This window comes from Nothobranchius furzeri, chromosome 2, assembly GCF_043380555.1.
Source record: "Nothobranchius furzeri strain GRZ-AD chromosome 2, NfurGRZ-RIMD1, whole genome shotgun sequence".
NCBI lineage: Eukaryota > Metazoa > Chordata > Actinopteri > Cyprinodontiformes > Nothobranchiidae > Nothobranchius > Nothobranchius furzeri.
This window is the reverse complement of record NC_091742.1, coordinates 87,210,829-87,235,079: the sequence shown is the minus strand read 5'-3', so window position 1 is coordinate 87,235,079 and position 24,251 is coordinate 87,210,829. Positions and strand designations below refer to the sequence as shown.

General features: G+C 44.0%; 1 protein-coding gene across 1 annotated transcript in view; it reads right to left on the bottom strand.

Moving 5' to 3' along the window:
• Positions 1-8,243: 8,243 nt before the first annotated feature.
• The window catches only part of LOC107373187 (uncharacterized), a 56,211-nt gene continuing 40,203 nt past the window's right edge, over positions 8,244-24,251 (bottom strand). The window contains exons 18-22 of the mRNA XM_070542348.1: positions 23,717-23,848; positions 22,569-22,584; positions 22,088-22,273; positions 21,250-21,612; positions 8,244-10,631 (exon numbers count right to left, since the gene is read on the bottom strand). Coding sequence (XP_070398449.1) covers positions 9,313-10,631; positions 21,250-21,612; positions 22,088-22,273; positions 22,569-22,584; positions 23,717-23,848 — 2,016 coding nt within the window. The 3' untranslated portion in view covers positions 8,244-9,312. The remainder of the gene's footprint in view (positions 10,632-21,249; positions 21,613-22,087; positions 22,274-22,568; positions 22,585-23,716; positions 23,849-24,251) is intronic.

Here is a 24,251-nt window from a genome sequence, read left to right as displayed (position 1 = left end):
AAATGTCCCACAGGCACTTTTTATTTATATATTTATAATTAATGTAAAATTATTTAAATTTCATCTAGAGGTGGCCCATATTGTATAGGTCTTGTCCAGAGAAAAAAAATCCATCATGTTAAGCTAAATGTACGATGATGTAATTGCATCTACTGAAGATCACATGGGTCATGCACCATGGAGTTATTAGTTATTAGAAAAACTAGTTATTACCTAGTTGTTAGTTATTAGTTAGCAGTGTTGGCTCATATCAGCGATTATACTGTAATGATTCAGAGTCTCTGGTTGCTCTTCTATGAGTGTTATTTTCGAGCTACTGTCGTCATAACCCACACCTTACAAACTCAACTTTTTCATCAGAATCACTCGTAACGGAGTATTTAAGCATAGCAAACCAGAGCGGAAAAAAACGGAACCGGAACAACATTTCTCACCCATTGAGTTCGCCTTCAAAATAAAACGGTAACCCTATAGTTTACTATTCAAACCCTTAAATATGTTTCAGGTCATTTGGCCACTCAGGCTTTCCGTAGCCGTTTCCTCATTATACAGGGGAGGGAGGGGTTTGGCTCGTCTCTCCGCACAAGTAGGATGGAAAACGTTGGTTACGTATTGTAACCCCAGATTCTATGAGTCTAGTCGCAGCCCTTAAGCTAGCTGCTATTGGAAGGATGATCTCCGCATCAGCCAATCATGAAGAGCTTAAATGTACGCCCACCAATAGTGGGCCCCCTCGTGGTATATAACCGCAGTGACCCCACTGCTCACCTCCAATGGCTCTTATTCCCATCATAACCAGTGGGGCCAGTGGCTTAAGGGCTGCGACTAGACTCATAGAATCTGGGGTTACAATACGTAACCAACGTTCTATTTCGTCTAGTCTTAGCCCTTAAGCTAGCTGCTATTGGAATAAAGCGCAGCTGGATGGGTTTACGCCCCACTGGTTAACACAACCAATGGACACACCCAATCAAATCTCCTCTAGTGGGGGACGTTCAGCCTCAGACCAGGCCTAAAGACTGAGGCAGGCACATAAGAGAGGGGCCCCCACTAAAAAAACATCATCCACAAGAGGATAAAATCCATCTCAGCAAGGCCAATGAGGTGCCATAAGCATTCATTCAGCCTGCTGGGGTCCAAGCACTGAACGAGTGATGGATCCAGAAGACACATCTCGTAAATAATAACGAGTAAAGGAACAGGGTGAAGCCCATGAAGCAGCCTGACAAATGTCTTCCATTGACACACCACTGAGGAGCGCCATCGAAGAGGAAATCCCTCTGGCTGAGTGAGCCCTGAGTGCCTCAGGGGGATCCCGCCCTGATGATGTGTAAGCGAGGGAAATGGCGTCACACAGCCAGCGTGAAAGGCGCTGGGCCGACAGCGCCTGACCAAGGGAAGACTCCCTGTAGTGCACAAACAGGTTTTGTGAGCGACGAATCTCCGAAGTGCGTGACACATACCGTACAAGCGTGCGCACCGGGCAGAGAAGGTGAGAAGCCGCCTCATCCTCAGAATTATGGGGAGGAGGAAAAAGTCCAGCCAATGAAATTGACCTGGATTTGAAGGAAGCATTAATGCTTTTGGGCACAAAGGCTGGGTTGGGGCATAAAACAGCAGACCCGCCATCCTCCCGGATCCTGAGGCATGCGGGAGCCACTGAGAGGGCGGTTAGGTCACTCACTCTCTTAACTGATGCTAGCGCCAGCAGCAATGCAGTTTTAAGCGACAGGAACTTGAGTGAGACCTGGTCCAAGGGTTCAAATGGAGCTTCAGATAAGCCGTGCAGAACCACCGTTAGATCCCATTGGGGAAAAAGCGGGCGGGACACAGGTCTGTTCCTTCTGACACCTTTTAGAAAACGTTTTGTGAGGGGATGATTGAAAACAGATCTATCTCCAAAACCCTGATGACATGATGAGATAGCTGCAGCATATGTCTTAACAGTGCTGAATGCGAGGCCCCTGTCCATCAGTATCTGCAAAAACGATAGGACATCCGCCAGCTGGCAGGAGAGCGCTTGAACATTCCGTTCTGCGCACCAGTTCTGGAAAGCTGCCCATTTAGCAGCGTAAGAGGCAATGGTAGAGGGCGCCCGCGCACTCTGAATCGTGGCCACCACATCATGCGGCAGCCCAGAAGCCTCTAAGCGTGACCGCTCAGCGGCCAGACCCACAGCCGTTGGCCTATTTCCGGAGGATGTTTGATTATCCCATCCGCCTGGAGAAGGGCGTCCGCTCTCCACGGGAGCCTCCACGGGGAGCCGGACACTAGCGCTTGCAGGTCCGGAAACCATGACGCGGACACGCGCCTGGGAGCCACCAGAATCACCGAGAGCTGTTCCGACCGATTTCGGTCCAGGAGACGGGGAATCAGAGGGACTGGTGGAAACGCGTAAAGGAGCGTTCGAGGCCAGGGCTGGTGTGAGAAGGCGTCCGCCCCGAGCGGGGGTCCGTCCCGGGGACTCAGGGAAAACCACAGGCGACACTGAGCGTTTTCGCGAGCCGCGAACAGATCCACAGACGGTTCCCCGAACCTGATCCAGATCTGTGATATCAGTGCAGGATGTAGACGCCAGTCGGAGTCGCGGGGTCCCCCTCTCGACAGAATGTCTGCCGCTACATTCAGTACCCCCGGAATGTAGATGGCTCTGATGGACAGCAGGTGGACATGTGTCCAACACAGTAAATCTGTGGCGACACGCAACAGTGGGAGGGATCGAACTCCCCCTTGGCGATTTATGTAGGCTGCCGCTACCCGGTTGTCTGTGTGAACTTCGACATGACGGCCCTCGAGAAGGGCAGCAAAGTGTCTGATCACATTCCTCACTGTCATAAGCTCCAACACATTTATGTGCTCGTGCGTGTGGGAGGGCCAGCGATCTGCCACCGTATGGGACAAGCACGTGCCCCCCCACCCCGACAGTGACGCATCCGTAAACACAGATACGTGTGACGCAGGACGTCCGATGGGAACCCCGCGTGAGAGGATGCAGGGGAACCCCCAGTGAGCGAGGTCCCCGCCCACTGAAGGGGGAATCCTCAACATACGTCTCTTCTGACGTATTGGGTGTACCCGGAGGCGGACGAACCAGCGTTGCAAGCGCCTCGTGCGCAGCAAACCTAGCGGCACTACTGAATGGGCTGCGGACATCATGCCCAGGAGTTTCATGACTAACCGGGCTCTCACGATCTTGCGGGGTTGAACACGGGAGATCACCGTGGAGAGATCTGCCGCTCTTGCAGGCGACAAACGTGCTCTCATTAGGGAGGCGTCCAACTCCACCCCGAGATACACAATCGACTGGGATGGAAGGATGGAGCTCTTTTCCCAGTTTATAGAAAACCCTAGGGTCGACAGATGCTCTGTCAACCTCCTGGTTTGCTGTGACGCCTCGTCCTCGGACCGAGCGCACAGGAGAAGATCGTCCAGGTAAAATAAGACCCTCATTCCCTCCGTGCGCAGTGGCTGCAGCGCGGTCTCCAGACATTTGGAGAAAGTGCGCGGGGCTAGCGAGTAGCCGAAAGGGAGGCGATTGAACTGATATTGAACTCCCTTGAACGAAAAACGCAGAAACTTCCGGTGGTTTGGAACTACTGGTATGTGGAAGTATGCGTCTTTCAGGTCGATTGACGTGAACCAATCCCCGGGGCGCACATATTCCACGACTTGTCTCATCGTTAACATGCGGAAATGCATTACTGCTATGGAGCAGTTGAACAGGGACAGGTCGAGAATCGGCCTCATTCCTCCCGACTTCTTCGGTACTACGAAGTAGCGGGAGTAGAAACCCGAGAGTTCTTGTCCGCGAGGGACTCGGGAAATAGCGTCTTTGGACAGAAGTTCCCGCAGCTCCAGCTCTAGCGCCTGAGACTGTACTTGCGATGTGAATGTCGTCTCCACGATCCCGTTGAAGGGAGGTGGAGTGGCCTGAAAATGAAGTGTGTGCCCGCAATGAATGGTGTCCGAAATCCATTTGCTCATGATGCAAAGGCGGCGCCACTCGTGCGCGCGTTCCGACAGTGGACGCGTGTGCGCGGTCACGTGAACAACGTCTGAGGGTTGTGCATGCGCCCTTACCGCCGTCGCCCGTACCAGAGAACTGCGGGCGACCCATGGAGGGCTGCGCTCAAAAGGGCAAGTGAGAAACAGCTGGAACAGGCTGGTCCACACCGCGGAGCGTGGAGTCCGAGAGTGAAGGACGAGTGGGAGCCGGGCCTGTGCACGGGGGCGACAGAGTGCTAGCGGATGGAGCCGCGCACTGTGCCGCCGCGCGTGGTCGAGACAGCGACATGACATCCCGCCCCACCCAACGGCGTGGGGAGAGCGGGACGAGTTGGGCCTTGCCGGATGCTGGGGCCAGAGCGCAAATGGAGCGCACCCTTACGGCTGGCCGTGTATTATGACTACCTGCAGGAACATGTGTGTGTGCAGCAGTGCTTGGTGTGGGGAACATGTGTGAGAACTCGGCAGAGGATTCTGCGGAGGACTGTAGGATTGTGCTCTTTGAGTGACGTTTTTTGGGTTTTATTTCAAAACCAACAACATCAGAACAATCATGTACACACACATTCCCCCCAAAGAGTCACTTCCGTGGCTGCTTTCGGCGAGGCTCCTGCACCTGGGACTGCCAAGACGGCGTCTGCTGGCCCCGCCGGAACCGTTGTCCGCCATCTCGCTGGTCCCGCTGATGTGGAGCCGAAGCGGGAGGCCGGCTCCGTGGAGCGGGCGGTGCAGCTGGACGTCTGAAGCTTCCGCGCCGTTCGTCCCATCCTCTGGCTGAACGGCCGGAGTGCGAGGCTGACCGAGGGTGAACCAGGTCTCGCACCGTAGCCGATAATTTGGCCGTCTTCTGAGCCCTCTCAATGACGCCCCTAAGATGGGGACCAAACAGAACATCGGTGGTGATGGGGCCATCCAGCATCTCCCTTTGCAGATGTTCCGGAATGGAGGGCAGGGCCTTCAGCCAGATCGCTCGCTGGATGAGGGTCTGCCAGGCAGCGATGCGAGCAGAACCGGTGAGCACAGCAGCACACAGATTGAGGATGGCATCAGCAGTCTTAGTTATGACGGCTTTCGACTCCTCGGGAGCTTCCAGCTCCTCCATCATCTTGGAGACGCCGAAGGCAAGAAGGGCGATGTTATTCCCTGCAGCGGCGGTCTGAAAGGCACACTGATGTGCGCGGTCGGTGAGCCGCGTCAGCAGCTGGTCATGTTTTGAAGCGGGAACAGCTCGCGGGCCAGCGAGGTGGTTCTTGGCGCCGAACAGCGAGGCCAAATCCGGCTCTAGTGAAGGAACGGACGGCCAGCCTTGGTCGGAAAACCCCTCGACCTTGGTGATGGGCGCATATGTGGAGACTGGCGCCTTGAGCTTGGCAGGCTCGGAGAAGGCGGCAGACCAGCAGCTCATAGCAGCGGGGAAGCGCGGCCAGACAGGGTCTGGACAGCGTGTCTGAGTTGCCCCGAAAATTCCCGCCAAATCATCCGCTTCAGGCAGGGCCGGTTCTGGCACAGCTAGCCCCTTGCGGGCTGCTGACGCAGAAATGATGGCGGGCAGCTCCTGGAGCAGTGCTCTTACTGCTGGCAGGGAGGAGCGAGAAGCCACTGGGGCAGAAGGACCCGCTGAGCGAAGCTCGTCGACCTCCGTCATGTCTAGGAGGGACGCCGCCTCATCGTAGTTTTCGCTGTCAGTGACGTCATCCAGCCGGTAGAAGCCAGCCGGCTCCTGACCGGCGTCGAAGAAAACCAAAGCCTTGTCCAGCGGGTAGGAGTCAGCCACCGGAAATTCTTCGTCAGCGGCGGGAGTGAAGTACTCGACCCGGCGAATCTTCTCCGCCACGGGCAGTAGCGGTTTTAGGCACGGGCAGACAGGGCAGTTGCCCGGGGCGGCATTTTTTCATGACACAAAAGGGGCGCACAAGCGCGGAGTAAAAAAAAAAAAAAAGGAAATCTGCGCCGCACCGAGGTTTTCTATTATCTGTCATATGACAGTGTCTGGATTGGAAAGAGCAAGTTGGCGCCCCCTGCAGCTGCAGGCGCTCCTGCTGACTGAGAACGTTCACGTGCTCCGTGTGTCTATGAAGAACAGGAAGGGGAGGGGTGCGGCGGGGGAATTCACCTCTGCGTCTTTCCCAAATGAAATGAGCGTGCAGGGGCTGAATCAACTGTATTAACATGGCTAAAGTCAATCACATCTTAACGTTCTTCCATATTTCATTCATAATATCATAAACACAGGCCTATCATTCTTTCAGGTTTCTCTGAATTGTGTGAAATGGCCGAATAAAAAAAGGAAAAACAAAACGATTTTGTGGTCACCCCCCTATCAAGGTCAAATTGTTTAGTCCCGACTAAAGGAAACTTACTGAGTCAGGAGCCAAACAGAAGAGATGAACATAAAAAGGCTAAAACCACCAGGTGCCCGATTCAGGGGGAAAAAAAGAAAAAAGAGCAGAAAGATAAAGGTATGTAGCTCTCATGATGCATGTTTTCAATTTTTTGAACCAGTTAACTGGGATTTTAACGGTTAAATGCGGTCAACTAATTGCTAACAGACCTAATAGGGCTGAAATATTTAAACGAATATTCAAATGGTTTGAAAAAAGTCCTTGAATCATTTTTTACTGATTCAAACTAGGATTTGTTAAATGCTCACTGCAGCCTGCCTGAACAACAACAAACACATGTTGATCATGTTCACATAATAATAAATAAAACAATTTTACAAGCAGAAGAAAACACCCCAGTCACCACTAACTATCCTGTTTATTTATTGCAGATGGCTGCACTGATTATTTTTTACATGATTTGTTCTGTAAAAGTTGGCATCTTTGGTAGTCTACAGTTTTTTATGTCAGTTTAAATTACAATTTCAGAGGCAATTCTAAAATATTATGGATCATGAGATCTATTGGAGATCTACCCCAACTTTTGGACTGCTCTGCCAGTCACTGTGGCTCAAGCTGAGAGGAGCTTTTCAAAACTTGATCAAGTCATACCTGAGGTCACCTATGTTTCAGGGGCGGCTCACTAACCTGGCTCTGATTAGTATCAATCACTCAGTAGGGGGAGCAGATTTCATGTGATGGCATTATTGATGATGTTGCATCAAGGTTAGGTTTTAATTTTAGTTTGTGTTTTCTGTTCTAAGTGCAATGCTGTAGTGATTATCTTTAGTTTGTTATGTGTGAAATATTTTTGCTATTTAGTATATTTATTATCTATTATGTTCATATATTCTTAATATTTAGTTATTGTTTGTTTTTGTATATTTGATTCTATATATTTTGATACAGTATATAATGTATAGTGCTTTACATTCTGACAACTTCATAGTAATTAATGTAAATATGTGCAACTTAGAAAAATGAATGTTCAATAGTCGTTCTAATAAAACATGCCTGTTTGTAGAAAACATGCGTGTGTTCATGCAGGTGGGGTGGTGTGGTGGTGGTGGTGGTGGTGGTGGTGGTGGTGGTGGGGGGGGGGCTCAAAGGGGGCCTCGCCCGGGGAGTAATTCGATGTAGAACCGCCACTGGCCACGGGCAGAGCGGCACAGAACGGGCACGAGGCCTGCGGGGTCAAGGCCAGGCCAGCGTGGTGAGCCCCAAGACAGACCTCACACTTAGCGTGCAGGTCGCCGCTGGAAATGGAGCCCGTCTGGCAGGTCGGGCAGGGTCTGGTGTCGCTGGACATGGCTGGTAAGTCGTCTTCGGATAATTTGCTCTTTTGAGATAATATTTGCTCTTTAATAAAGCTCTCAAGCTTGGCATGAAGAGAAAAAGGAGGTGAGCAGTGGGGTCACTGCGGTTATATACCACGAGGGGGCCCACTATTGGTGGGCGTACATTTAAGCTCTTCATGATTGGCTGATGCGGAGATCATCCTTCCAATAGCAGCTAGCTTAAGGGCTAAGACTAGACGAAATAGAACAGAACTCCGTTGGCATTGAACGTCCCCAAATAATTAAAAACCAGGAGGCCAAATGCAAAGTTTAGAGCAGCACATTTGCCCAGAGGCTCTCAGACTGAGCAAACTTGTGAGAATACACGTAATAGCCGCTTAGAGACGGAGCAACATGTCGCTAGCATAGCGGCTAATCGCTAGCATAGCAGTTTGGCCAGTTATATCGATAAAAAAGATATAAAGTCATCTTATATCTTGTTTAAAAATTATACCGATATTTAAAGAATATCGATATATCGCCCAGCCCTTCTTCGTATTAATTCAGACAGTCAGGTATATAGTTTATAAAATGAATTTAATTCTTATTCCTAAACTAATAATTTATACATGACAAGATATGAATAATGAGATGTGAGGTGGTGTGATGGAAGCTAGATGTTTTAGCTGAACCTTCTTTGTATCTGAGAGAACTCGTGAAATCTGGGTTGCAAAAGAATTTGTTGCGTATTTATAAAGGTCATCAGACGCAATTTGTCGTGTCTACAATACCCTTGTGGAGACCCCCAGCAGATCCAGACTGTCAGAAGTCGGGCAGACCTTGACCCCAAGGTATCCGAAGCCTATAGATTAGCTCCGATACGACATGTCCGGTCTTGAGATGTCTCCAGGTCACAACAGGAAGCTGGAATGCTTGTCAGCGTCCAAGGTGGATGTTTGGCTCTTAAAAGAGCCGTTTGGCTGTGTCAGCTTGTAGTGCGCAAAGAGGCTTTTGACTGTATGTCAAAAGAGATGTCTCGAAACTGCTCGTTACCAAATTGGCCAGTTCGAGAGTAAGCTAGAAACTGAAATTATGGGGAATACTTGTTTTAGTAAACCACAATGTTATGAGTTTTGGTCAAGTTTGGCAAATCAGAATTTGACACGTTTGAGTCTTTACCAACATCCCTCAGAAAGCCATTCCTTCTTCAGATACAAAGATGTTTTAACACTTTGTGAATGAGAATCTTTAAAACTGTTATGTAAGGTGATTTACAACCTTAATGACAATGATTCACTTGTTAAATCAAACACATACCGATTTGTGAAATAAATGGGTCATTGTAAGAACAATATTCCTTTTAAATTAATTGATTTAAGCACAGGTTATTCAGACATTTGATTTAAACATCTTGTTCATTCACACACACACACACACACACACACACACACACACACACACACACATTTAAAGGTAGTTTATAATTGTGAAAACACAGATAGTATTTCATGGTTGTTAAAACATACAAACTTCAGTAACCAAATCTGACCACAGGATGTCACTGTTATTCAATACTTACATAGTTTACCTTTAAATAAAATGCTTGGCTGAATCTCGCTCTACGGACCAAACCTAGAAAAGATTTCTCACTAGTGTTGAGTTTTCATGTGTGCTGTCAAGTTACCACTCTGAGAGAAACATTTCCCACAGGTTTCACATTTAAATGGTTTCTCACCTGTGTGAGTTCTAATGTGTTCTGTCAAGGAACTATTCCGTGAGAAACATTTATAACAAGTTTCACATCTAAATGGTTTCTCACCTGTGTGAGTTCTCATGTGTGTTGTCAAGTCACCACTCTGTGAGAAATATTTATAACAAGTTTCACATCTATATGGTTTCTCACGTGTATGAATTCTCATGTGTGTTGTCAAGTGACTACTGTCAGTAAAACTTTGACCACAAGTTTTACAAGGATATGGTTTCTCACGTTTGTGAGTTCTCATGTGTTTAGTCAAGGTACTATTCAGTGAGAAGCATTTACCACAAGTTCCACATTTAAATGGTTTCTCACCTGTGTGAGTTCTCATGTGTGTTGTCAAGGTATTATTCAGTGAGAAACATTTACCACAAGTTTCACATTTAAATGGTTTCTCACCTGTGTGAGTTCTCATGTGATTAATCAAGGAACTATTCCGTAGGAAACATTTATAACAAGTTTCACATCTAAATGGTTTCTCACCTGTGTGAGTTCTCATGTGTACTGTCAAAGTACTATTCAGTGAGAAACATTTACCACAAGTTTCACAACTAAATGGTTTCTCACCTGTGTGAGTTCTCCTGTGTTTAGTCAAAGTACTATTCAGTGAGAAACATTTACCACAAGTTTCACAACTAAATGGTTTCTCACCTGTGTGAGTTCTCATGTGTGTTGTCAAGATACTATTCAGTGAGAAACATTTACCACAAGTACCACATCTAAATGGTTTCTCACCTGTGTGAGTTCTTATTTGATGACTTAAAGAACAGATTTTAAATGATCTCGTACCTCTGTGAACTCTCTTGGGTTTCTTTAGTTTCTGACTGTCTACACTGTCTCTGTGATCTTTGGTTTGCTGCTGTCTTTTATTTTGTATCAGTTCTTCACTGTTGTTTGGTTCTGAGTTTTTATTCCTGCATCCATCATGATCTCGGTGCCCAGCTTCAGTAGAACTCTGACTCAAGGGTTGGTTCCTGTTTGGTTCACAGCAGACTGCTTCTTCAGGAGAAGTCACCATGAAGGTAACATTTTCCTGCTTCAGAATGAACTGCCCTTCATGCTGATGGATACAGAGTTCCTGCTGTTCCTCTTTGATCAGTGGAGGTTCTGGTTCCTTCGGGTCCAATCTGGAGGTTTTCTCCTGGTTAGAGAGCTGCTGGTCAGTCAGAACCTCCTTTTCCCAGACATGATGCTGTGGAAGTTCTGGACAGGCTAAAAGACAAAAGAAATGTTGATTATTTTAAAAGTTTGGATCATCAATTGACAAAACAATGAATCATGATCAGTAGCATGAGTTTCATAGTTAACTCACAATTAACCACATTTATCATGTTTCTAATGCTTTTAAGCTACAGGAGCAGACAATTATACCTCCTTATGAAACTGTGGAATCCTGTTGTGATCACCGGATCAAATATGTGAGAGAAAATTACGTCATAAAAGGGGCATTATTTAATTGCCCATTTGTGTTTTGTCAACACTTAACTTCTCAGTGGCCTAGTGGTATGTAGTGATGGGAACTCTGGCTATTTTACAGCTGGTTTTCAAAGGACACAACTCAGAGTAACTCAGATTGTCTGTGAAGGTTCTCAGTCATCCAGGTCATTGTAGTCTAATGAGCTTTGAAAGAAAAGCGTCTGGACTTCTTTGAGTTGCTTGAAGACGTTTCATGAGCCAAGGTGTGAGCGTGGGTGTGGGTCCTATTCAGCCAGAGTTTCGGGTGAGCTCATTGTGAAGCCTGGCCCCACCCTATCATGTGAATTCCTGAGGTCAGATGGCCCAGGATATGCGTGGGTGTTGAGGCATCTGGGAAGGGATCTCAAAACTGGATTATAGATGGCAGACAGTTGGTGTCGTAAACCACCGCCTCTGCTCAAAGGTGGTTGCTCACAGTGGACATAAATGGCTTCCTTTACTCCTCTTTCAAACCATGTGTCCTCTCTGTCCAAAATGTGAACGTTGGCATCCTCGAAAGAGTGACCTTTGTCCTTTAGATGCAAATGAACTGCTGAGTCCTGTCCCGTGGAGGTGGCTCTTCTATGTTGTGCCATGCGCTTGTGAAGTGGCTGTTTGGTTTCTCCGATGTAGAGGTCTGGGCATTCCTTGCTGCACTGTACAGCATACACCACATTGTTCAGTTTGTGTTTAGGAGTTTTGTCTTTCGGCTGAACCAGTTTCTGTCTGAGTGTGTTGCTGGGCCTGAAGTACACTGGTATCTTGTGTTTGGAGAAAACCCTCCTGAGTTTCTCTGATACACCGGCTACATAGGGGATGACAAGGTTGTTGCGTCTGTCTTTCTTATCCTCCCTCGCTAGTGTCTGGTCTTCTTTTCAGTGCATCTTTGCTGACTTTATAAACGCCCAATTAGGATAGCCGCATGTTTTAAGTGATTCCTTTATATGTGTGTGTTCCTTCTTTTTCCCTTCCGGCTTAGAGGGAACATGTTCTGCCCGGTGGTGTAAGGTCTTGATTACTCCAAGTTTGTGTTCCAGAGGGTGATGTGAGTCGAAGAGGAGGTACTGGTCCGTGTGTGTGGGCTTCCGGTACACTTCAATGTTGAGGTTGCCATTTTCTTCAAAGTGCACAGCGCAGTCCAGGAAAGGCAAGCAGTTGTCCTTTATGTTTTCCCCGGTGAACTTGATGTTTTTGTCCACGGCGTTGATGTGCGTAGTGATGGATTTCACTTCTTGTGTTTTGATTTTGACCCAGGTGTCATCCACATATCTCAGATATAACTCAGATTATTGCAGCTCAGCCTGACCACATTTTCCAAGATCACAGGTAGGTATTTTCCCTCTACTTTTTCCCAATTTTAGTCTCTGCTCTGTCGAGGTTCCTAGCAAGGCTGAGTTGGGACATCATCACAACAGTGGCCGCTTATTGGCTAGGGTGTAGAGTCACTGGTTGCTCCGGAGTTTTCTGCCTGCTGCTTCACTGCCTGCAGCCATTTCCTTGTTTAGAGTCAGACAAAAAGCCATAAACTCAGCAGAATGCCCAACAACACTACCATTTTTGTGCCGAATTGTGTTTCTGTGGAGCATACAGTTTACCCATACACCGTTTACTGATCACCTCATGCTATTTTTGTCATGCCGTGATTTAAGCTAAGATAATAAAAGCTAGAGATTTGGATATTACTACTTTAGTGGTGGGCTGAGGATGAGAGACTATGCATCGGTGGTGGGCTTCAGCAGGTTAAAATTCTCTCTCTCTCTCTCTCTCTCTCTCTCTCTCTCTCTCTCTCTCTCCTCTCTCTCCTCTCTCTCTCTCTCTCTCTCAATAAAAAGTTGTGTCTGGTTCTAGTATTTCATATTTCCTAGTTACTGCATGAGTTCAGATGTATTAATTCATGCACTAAAATATTAATGTTCTGATTTTTCTGAAAAACTTGTTCTGCAATAGTTCCTTTACTATTGTGATCACAACTATTGAATCTCAATTCTGAGAATGCTTGTACATATTTTTCAAATAAACAATAGACATAGCAACTTCTGATCAATCCATATCAGTTTCAGATTTAAAATAATGCACTAATATAAACCACACCCACTTCCAATTAAACCACACCCACATCCGGGTTATGCCACTCCCACTCCGAGTAGATACAGATAATTTAGATGGTTGAACAGATACAGATACAAATAGTGGTGCACTCACTCATCCCTAAAAATAAACATCTAAAATGTAGCGTTAAGGATTGGCTACATATGTACTATATGATCAACAAGATGTGATAATTCCATATAACTATGAAATATCATCTGATTGATATTTGAATGTTTAATCAGAAGACTTTAGTTTATTTTACTTATTCAGGGACCATAAACACACTTCATGTTAATTCAGACAGAGGCAAGTATATAGTTTATAAAAAGGAATTTATTTCTATTTTCCTAAACTAATGATTATAACAAGGTATGAATGAAATGATGGAATGTAATAGATGGAGTGACTGAATGTAATGGATGAAATGATGGAATGGAAGTTAGATGTTTTAGCAAAACCTTTCTTAAGTATCAGAGAGATTGTGGAGTCTGGGGTGTAAAATCAATTTGGCTGTATGCTTTTATAAGCTAGAGATTTATTTATAAAACCATCCAACGCAATTTGTGCCGAGCCTACGCACCCTTGTGTGGTGATTCCCATGCGATCCAGGGGGTCAAGTGGTTGGGATGGACACTGCCGGTGGAGTGAACTTCTGGGTACCAGGAACCTGTAGATTAGCTCTGATACGACTCGTCTAGTCTGAGATATCTCCAGGTGACAACAGGAAGCTGGAATGCTTGTTTTGCTTTTGAGTCTGTTAGGTGGCTCTTAAAAAAGCCGTTGTGTCTGTAATCACTCGCAAGCGTTGCAGAGAGGCTTTGACCTTGAGGTCAAAAGAGAGGATGGTTTCAAAATGCTTGTTCACCGGTTTGGCCGGACCAGGAGGCAGCTAGAAACTGAATTAGATCAGGAAATAATTCTGTTTTATTAACTCCTTCGTTGATAAATTTGGCAAATCAGAATTTGACACGTTTGAAGGCATTATCAAAATGCCTCAGAATGTCACTCCTTCCCTCAGATACAAAGAGGGCAGGGTCCGAAATTAACACTTGCCACTCGCCAAATGCGAGTAAATTGCTCCATTTGGCGAGGAAATTTTTGAGCTCTACCTGCCACCTGGCGAGTAAATGTTTGCACCAAATTAGTTATGTTTATCAGTCATCTTCCACGGATTTCTGATACTCCTCCCGCCTGCATGCAGCGTACACAAACGTAAGCGAAACGTGAACGCCGCATCCAACGTCATTTCCACCTATCCCATTCAATCAGTTTATCAAGTTAGCCGTTAGCTTCGTGTTAAAACTAGCGGTGAAATGTGGCGGTTTTTAACTGGAGTCAGCCAGCCTTCCAAAAGAAAACTCGTCGAACTGGAAGAAAAACCTTTTTTTTCTGTGTTTAAAAAAGAACGAAAGCATGGAAGAAAAACCACCAGGACCAGTGGCAACCAGAAGATTTTGTGAAAAGTGGCAAACCGGAGACGGCGGAGTCGTGAGACAATGGCTACATTATGATGGCCACGTAGCGTTGCTGCCTTTCACAGACAACTGTCCCTCGGCATTCTTCAAATATCCAAAAAAAATGCCCATACTTCCGACTGTGTCTTCTTTGAGGGATAATAAATGTCCCAAGTGCTGCCGTCTCCTCCTGCCATTATTTCAGCTTTAGCTTAAAGAAAGTTTTGGTCGTAAACAACAAAGTGTGCATGTGCCGCCGGCAACTTCCAACAGATGATACGGTGGCTGGTAAGGGTCACCGCGCCTACAACGCAGCCGCGGTAATCCACCGAGATATTTTTTTAAACAAGACGGTTATTATTGTTGTCAACTTTTTTACCGGGGTTTACCGCTACACCGGTTACCGTGACAACCCTAGCCCTGACACACTTTCAGATATTTTCATGGTGCAGCTGTGTTCTCCAGAGATCAAGGACTAGGACCCAAATGAGGCTGTAATGCTTTGGCACAAAGACAGTGTCAGAAGCAGGAGGCCAGACTTAATGGACAGAGAAAACAAGGAGTCTGACTAGATTTCAATGAAAGAGTTCATAAAAACATCTCTAAAAATAAATAAATAAATAGTAAAAATGACAAAAGAGTTGTTTTCCTTATTAATTGATGTTTTAATTATTTTGTCACTCTGTTTGGAATCAACACAATATAGAATTACATGCTTTAGGTAGATCTAAATCATTTAGAATTTTGGCCGGTAAAAAATATGCTTGGCCGGTAGATTTTCATCATCTACCGGCCAACTTGGCCGGTGAGTAAAAAATTTAATTTCGGACCCTGAAAGAGGGGTTGTATTAGTATGACAACTCATATTAGTATGGTGTTCCTAATAATCCTTTAGGTGAGTGTATGTGTATAGTAGGGCTGCAACTAACGATTATTTTCATAATCGATTAATCTGTCGATTATTTTTTCGATTAATCGATTAATCGGTTTGTTACTGTTTAGCTATTTAACCTATACAAGTGATGGATGCATTTCAGTTAAGAAAAAAAAAAACATAAGAGAATTGTGCAGTTGACTGCAATCTATTTTATTGCACATGAACACAGTCAGCAGTAGAAAATGAGCTAAACAGTGCAAAATATCAGTCCAGAATAATTTTTTAGCATTAGCTGGAAGCCTGCTCCTTCCACCATGGATAGTGGCCTCATGTCTTTTACCAGCATGTTTAGAATAGAGTTTGTAAGTGGTATGAATTGCTGGGGGGTGAGTGTCTTGTTCCCCATGTAGTTGTCCATCGTTGCTTGTTTTTTTCTGCATAAGAAACACAAATAGACTGAAATAAGTACACATATAAAATAAAGCAGCACACACAACACTAAATCAATGTTAAATTATTTGAATTAATTAACAATATACAGTGATCATTTATTTTGAGGGTTACGTTCTACAAAATAGCCCGCAACAGGAGATATTAAGAAAAAAAGTCTAATTTTTTTACTATTAAAAAGCTCAGAGTAAGAAGCTCATGAGGTTTTTACTTTGAGTCGGGAGTGTTTAAATTAGCTAGAGAAATGTGAAAAATGTTTATTTTGTGTAATACTGTTTAAGAAACATGATAAAAATGTGTTGTGAGGCGTTTTACAGCGTTAGACAGTAAAACAGCCTTTTAATAGTAAAAAAATGACTTTTTCTGAATTTCTCCTGTATTTAAAAATTGAAAGCGTACAACTATGCTGTGTTATATTCACCTGGACACAGCTCGTCTGTATATTTTTCACCGCAGAGTTGTCCTTTTTTGAATGAGGAACATAGTTATGGGTTTGTGCCGTTTTTCTCTTAACTAGAACATTCTTATAAACAGACGTGCTAAATTTGGCAAGCGCATGATTCACAACACGGAGGAGATTCACGATTGCATCTAGTCAATCAGAAGTAGAACACCGTAGACTGACGCGACAAAAAAACATGTTTAACATCCACTATAACGAACTCAGCTAAAACACTAAGTCCAGCTTGTTTATTTTCTGTTACTTACCGGGCTGGCTCTTCCAAATGACGGCTCACTTGACCGCGGTGCTCTTCCTCAGCCCCCACGTTTTCGTCTCAAATGTTCACTTAGGGACGTCGTGCTTCCGTGCCATGCTAGATGGTTTTTGCATATTTTGCCTTTTCAATGCATCTAGTGAAGTGCTCCCATACTCGTGAGGTTTTTGTCCGGGGTTTCTCTAAAATTTTGTCGCTTCTATTTTTCTTCCGTATTTCCTCGTTCCGCCATCTCTCACAGCAAGATGAGCGTCAGTAACGTGATACGTCATGAAAACCGAGGGCACTCATTGGCTCATTTCTTCTTCTACGGCTCCACTGGTAGATCAGTGGCTCATTACTGCCACACACTGGCGGCAAATTTAACAGCTTGTAACCGATGTCAGATTGTGGTAAAAATAGACTTTATGCGGTAAAATATGATTATTAAACAACTAATCGATGACTAAAAAAGTTGTTAACTATTTTAATAATCGATTATAATCGATTAAATCGATTAGTTGTTTCAGCTCTAGTGTATAGCATGAAGCTAAAATGAAGCTAAGCTATGGGGTTCAATAACTTGAGTTTATAAATCATATGGTGCTGATTAGCTTGCGGTTAGCCAAGAGTTAACAGATATGAAGTGATTGCTGCAGATTTGAGAATTTTTCATCATCCGCTCATTCCAATCACTTCTGATAGTTTGCAACCAAAGACATCTTGTGTTTACCTTGAAAGGAGTGTGTGTCAATGGAATTCTGTAGAACTTGGTTGTTTTGTTGTTTTTATCAAAACGATTTAACAACCAACAGCACAACAAGACACGATTGTGGCTCTTTCTGCATCCAACATGCGCACTAGCAGGAGGTAACATGGACTAGAGGGCTGCGTTGGGCGAGAGGGGGCGGTGTGAATTTTGCTGTAGGCGGGAACGGTCTGCTAAAAGAAACAGTGCGGGATCGGAATGAGTATGATGGAGTCGGCAACTGATGTTGAAAAGAAGCTGAAACAAGGTTTTTATGACACAAAAACCAAGCAAGGCAAGTCAGACAATTGGAGGAGTTTCTCAATTGTTTGTGATGAAGCTGGAAACGAACTGGACTTCATCAGTTGTGATAAATGTCCAAAAATACTAGTCTACAATGGACACAAATCCAGCACCTCTGGCTTGAGGTGGCACAACTGCACTGTTCTCCCCGGTCAAAGTAAGCTGCTTTTCAAGGATAAACCACTTCTCCCTGCACACATTAAACAAGAGACTGCTGAGAAATGTGTGGAAGTGTGCCGCGCAGACATACGGCCATATGATTTCATTGCCGAGAAAGGCTTTTTTGACATAGCGCAACAGGGCAAATTTGATGTAAAAGATATTTTTACCTCATCCAACCACTGTATCCAGACATGTCGAGGGGCGAGCAAAAGCACTGCAGGCGTCAGTGGCAGTGGAGATAAGGCCCATCACTGAAACATACGGATGCGCCATCACAACAGATATATGGACGGAGGATTATCATAAAACGTCATTTATATCCGGCACCATCCATTGTGCAAACGACTTCAACCTAGTTTCCAGGGTGTTATTTGCGGCTCCCTTCGAGAGTGGTGTGTCAAAAACAGGGGAGGATATCAGGAAACTACTGTTCCAGAAACTCCATGAGTTTGGAATAGATGCGACACTTCTGTCTGGCCGTGTTGTGTTTGTCACTGACCGTGAAGCCAACTTAGTTGCTGGCCTGTGTAGATACACGAGGCTGAACTGCAACGCGCACATCCTGAACATCACTCTGTCTAGTGCATTTTCACCAGGCAAGTTGGCTGAAACTGCGGAGCTGTCTGAACTGTTGACCAATGCAAAAAAACTGGTGAAATATTTGAAACATTCAGTTCTGCAAAACAACTTTAAAAAATCTTTCAAGCAGTCAGTCGAGACCTGATGGAATTCAAATGATGACATGCTGGATTCCATACTTCAACAGCATGAGGAAATCTCCACATTACTGCTGAGGAATAACCAATATCAAAGGATTGTGCAGATCAATGGAAACACTTTGAAAACAGTAGTTGTGTTCCTTAAGTTATTTAAGGATGCTACCAATGACCTAGAATCCGACAACTCCACTCCCAGCACATCACTTCCACTGCTGTGGTCCGTGAGACTCATTGAACACTGCCAAGCTGCAGCCCACGAGCCCTTGCTCTCCAAAGTCGCCAATGTGTGTGCCTCATGTCTGGAAGAACTTATGGGCACCATGCTTAGTTCTTTTTTAAAACACAGAGCAGTGTTGTTTACCTGTTTTCCCGCTATGTTTCGTTTGCGGCTGCAAACTTCCTCAGGCTGACGCTGATGGTGGCGTCACTTCCTTCTCCGTTTATCCGCGGGCAGCAGAGGACGTTGTCGCCCTCTACTGCCCGCTCTCCCCTCTCCGACGATGCAGTCCCATGAGCGGTCCAACGTGTAAACTCCATCGTCCCTGTTCATGGTCCCACATCCACGTCTCCTTATCTCCATTGCTTCTTTTATCCATCTTTTGTATTTTTGTTGTTCGGTGTTTATGATCCTTGTGTTGTCCCAGTCCATTATATGGTTTTCTCTTATGCAGTGATCTGTTACAGCTGATTTTTTTATTGTGCTTTCTGCTTCTTCTTTTGCTGCTCTTGTGTGTTTTCGACTTGCCTCTTTCTCGCACTCCTTTCTATGTTCTATTGTTCGTGTGTTGAGTTGGCGTCCGGTTTCTCCTATGTTTGTTTTATTGCATATTTTGCATGGGATTTCGTAAATGACTCCACATTTAAGTCCAATTGGTATCTTGTCTTTTGGGTGCACTAGTCTGTTTCTGACTGTTGTGTATGGTTTTGTTGGTGTGTTTATGTTGTGTTTCTTCATTGTTGCTCTTATTTTTTCCGTTATGCCTCTGATGTATGGTAAGGTTATCACTGGTTTTGGTTCTTGTCTTTCTGGGTTTCTGGTTCTTTGCTTTGGTTGTTCTTTTCTTTCTGTTGTTGTTTGTTGTTTTCCTTTGTTTATTGCCCATGTTGGGTATCCGCAGGTCTTTAAAGCGTATTGTATGTGTTTGTCCTCTTGTTTACAGTCTCTTTCTTCTGTTATTATGTTTGCTCGGTGATATAGTGTTCTGATTACTGACATTTTGTGTATGGTGGGGTGTTCTGATGTCCATAATAGATATTAGTCTGTGTGTATGTTGGTTTCCTATATGTGTTTATGTTTAGGGTCCCGTCGGTCTGCCTGGTTATTTTCATGTCCATAAATGCTATACTGCCTTCTGTTTCTGTCTCATATGTGAACTTTATGCTGCCCGTGTCGTCAATGTTATTCAAGTGTTGTGTTAGTGTTTCGGTTCGTCCTTTTGGTATGATTTCCAGTATGTAGTCTACGTAGCATTTCCATAGTTTTATATTGCAGTTTGGGGGAGAAGTGGCTATGGCTTTTTGCTCTAGGTCTTCCATGAAAAATTCGCACAGGGTGGCTGATAACGGGTTACCCATGTTACCATGTTATTGCTTCAGCACCAAAGTCGGTCGATGATGAAATTTCTGAATATCTCACCTGCTGGCTCTCTGACAACCCAGACCCAGACAATGTGCTTCAATGGTGGAAGTTCAACAAAGAGCACTTCCAAGTGCTCTCAAAGCTGGCACGTTTCATCTTCTGTATCCCTGCATCCAGTGCGCCTTCAGAGCGGGCATTCAGTGTCTGTGGGCACATCTTGGAAGAGAGACGCACAGGATTGGGACCGCAGTCGGTCAGCCACATTCTCTTCCTCCACAGTAATGTTCCAACCAGTGATTAATTAGTAAATTTAATTTTTGTTGGTTTTTATGTTATCTTTGTTATTTATTAGTGTTATTTGAGCCAGTCAATCTGTTGCTATTAGTTAATTAGGTGCCTGTGTTACTGAGTGGCTGCCTAAGTTTGAACGTTTTTATTATTTTTTTTTTTCAAACAGAGCACCTGCAACATATGGCAAAAAACTTTAAATCTGCAGTTTTTCATGTTTATATGGTACTTATTTTGCAAAGCGGCCCATTTTATGTACCATGTGATGGTGTTGATTTTTTATACACATGTATGAAAACGAAGTTATTAAAAGTTACTGCGCTGTGTTGTCTATATTGCGTCAATATTTCTCATTCAGGTCTCTCTTAGAAAAGTGACCTCGATCACTACCCGATTACAGAGAAGAATAGAATATGAAACTGCCTTGATTTCATTAACCCTTTAAGCACCACACAGTAGCTCCTTTATTTATCCTTTGATTTTTCAATTTAAGTAGCGAGGAGTTATTTGAAATCCCATGCGCTGAGGCGTCACCGGTGATCCTGGTGATGCCTCGGCGTTAAAGGGTTCAAAACTAAATGAAAACAAAGTGCGTCAATCCTGACCAATGTGTTAAAAGACGTGCAGGCCTGAGAAATGAAACAAAGATTCATGTGCTTTCTGTAAAGCCTATAAAATGACATGTTTTCTCCAGGACCAGAGAGGACACAAACTCAATCCATCTCTTTTATTGTGATGTAATAATTTTTCCGGGTTTTGCGGTTGCGGACAGGAGTGGACATGCACACTGTGGGTGCGGGCGGGAGTGTAACACACACGTTACGGTTGCGGGCGGTAATGGTCAGAAATTCAGCGGGAGCGGGCAGGAGCAGGATGAAGAAAACAGTCCCACGCAGGGCTCTAACATGGACCGATAAGCGGTCTATAAGCCTAAAAAGTGTTGTTTTTAAAAGTCCATTATCGTGATGTCACAGTAAGGAAAATGAGCATAGACCCCCGCTCTCCTCACCTGTTGACCCTGGAGGAGCAGCAGCTCTGTTCTCAGCCTCAGGAAACAGTGAAAAAAGGAGCTGGTGTCTGTCTGGTTCTGGTTCATCGTGGTCTCTTTCCTCATCAGCAGGAGTCACAAGGGAGGTAGCCGTCTCCTGCTTCAGTACAAACTGCTCTTCATCCTGACTGATGCTGAGCTCCTCTTGTTCTAGAATCTGTAAAGGTTCTGGCTCATCCTGCTCCACTTTCATCTGTGGAGGTTCTGGTTCCTCCTGTAAAGGTTCTGGTTGTTCCTGGTCCAAACTGGAGGTCCTCTCCTGGTTCCAGAGCTGCTGGTCAGTCAGAACCTCCTCATCTCTCCTGGCGTAATGCAGTGGGAGTTCTGGACAGACAAACGGACCAGACTAAGTAACAATAATAGAATTGAATAGACTTTATTGATCCAAGGGTGGGAAAATTTGCTTGTTACAGCAGCACCAACACTTAAGAGAATAATTAAAAGAAAAATATTAACAAAGGTACATGTATATACACATAGGCAGTAGTCTAGAATTGTAACCTTGACATGCTGTTAAGCTTCTTTGGGCTAGATAAAACTTAATGAAAGTTTAGTGGTATATGTTAGACTTAGACATGTAGGTGTTTCTTATTATCCTGTCATCAAAATGAACAAAAATATCTAGTGTGACCTCTAAGATCTATATTTATAAATCTCTCATATATATATATATATATATATATATATATATACTGCCTCGGTTGTGTCAAAAAGCTTCAGAACAGCAGACGGACCCAAGCAGACTGTCCTGAGATTGTGTCCTCAGTAGAACCACACGAGTCCCGCTGCTGTTTCATACCTATTCTGTGTAAGTTGATCTGTGGTTTCCAGCTGATCTCCAGCAGTCTGCGCTGACGATCGATCTCTTCCTCGTAGCGGACGATGGTTTGTTCAAACTCGGAGAATATTTCTGCAGCAGCAGCAGTTAGCCGCTCTCTAATAAACTCTCTCAGAGACTGAGCTGAAGACATCGCTGCCGCAGAGCCTCAGAGGTTCACCTCACACACCGAACAATAAGCTAACGCTGCTAGCAGCTTTGGTTCACGTAGAATCCAAGGAAGGTCCCGCCTTTCTCGCTTCTGATTGGCTAAAAATGCTCTCCACGTTTCCGCTTACCTACATCCGCAGTTCCTCGGAAAAACAGAATGCAAGTTTTTTTTAAACAAGTTTTATTTAACCAATGAAGCTTACAGGCTTACATAAGAATCAGTATTTACAGTTGAATTCTGAGCATGACAAAAAAAAAAGGCAGGTGTACAAACAGAAACAATAATATTAACCTAGCTCAATATCAACCTGCAGGAAATCATAACAAAAATAATTACATCAAACAACATTATTAGGGGTAAAGGAAACCCTCATCAAATTGTTCTAGAGCCAAATGGCTTTCATGGAACTACATAATTTAAGAGAATCCATAAAGGATGCAAGTTCTTTCAAAAAAACAATAAAGATCGGTTTGATATTGCCAAATTTACATTGGTGTATAAAGAATTTGGCGAAAATAATCAAATTATTGACAGTGAATTGCTGCATTTTATTTTCCAAACTAATACCATACTTGATGTCAGAAAAAGATAAGGAGCGTATAATGAAATTATTATGCGTTAACCACGAGTGAATACTATCCCAGAAGATGTATGGGGTGCCATTTGTAAAGTCAAACAGTCATAATCTAAGAGCAATATTTTTGGTCATATTATTTAGCATATCATATGAGAAAAAATTGGGAGTTCACTTTTTCGAAATCATATTTTCATGTTATTCATACATTTATAAAAGTTAAAGTTTCCAAATAAATATTAGCAAGCAAAATATTTAATTTGTAGTTAAATATTTATTTTGCAAACTAAATATTTAGGTCTGATCTAAATATTTAGTTTGTAAAATAAATATTTAATTCACTAACTAAATATTTAATTTACTAATTAAATATTTATTTTGGAACTAAATATTTAATTTGTAAATTAAATATTTATTTTTAGAAATAAATATTTAGATCCCAGCTAAATATTTATTTTGGAGCTAAACATTTAGTTAGCAAAATCAGTATTTGAGAAATAAATATTTAAGTCTGAATCAAAAAATATAAAATATAGTGTGGAGCTAAATAACATCGTGGAAAATAAATATTTAGCTGGCACATAAACATTTAGCTAATATGCAAATTGGCTTGCCAATAAGCAGAAGTTGGTTACCAAAATAAAAGCTGGATCTCGCTAACTTCTTTATAAACTCTTGCTCTGAACCAGAACTTGTTTTATCTCCGGTTCTATTCTTCTGAACATGGCCGACGTATTGGCTGAAGAACTGCCTTGGAGCTAAAAGAGTGGACAGCAGAAGCCCTTGTCCCATCGTGGCTAAATTTGAGCATTTTAAGTAGAAGGATCTTGTTAAAAGCCATGGAAAAGAGCTCAAAGGAAAAGACTTCAGCGTAAATGACCAGTTCCCTAAGGAAACCCTGGATCGGCACCAAGTCCTCTTTCTGCTGCGCAAAAAGTTTATCCAGGATGGGAAGAGGGCTGTCACCTCGGTAGATAAGCTTTACGTGGACAATAAGCTTTACAAGGAGCAAGGAGTGACAGACAGGCTGTATTAGCCCAGCATCAGGTCAGACATTTACTATTCCTATCAGGATTCACTGGGTTTGAGCATGTCAGGATAAAACAGCTGCTAAATCCGTTTTCTAGATGATGAGGTCACCTGTTCATCACCACCTCACACCCCATCATCTTTTCTTTTTTGTTCTTTCTTCTTTTTTAACCTGTATCTGTATTTTCCTTTCCTCTTTACCTGCTTCTGTACCTTTACACCTGTATGGCACAACCACACAACTTTCCAACACTGCGTCAGACTCGACACACGCACGCACACACACACACACACACACACACACACACACACACACACACACACAATATATACATTAAATCCACAGCACAATATCATAATTTATGCGTCAA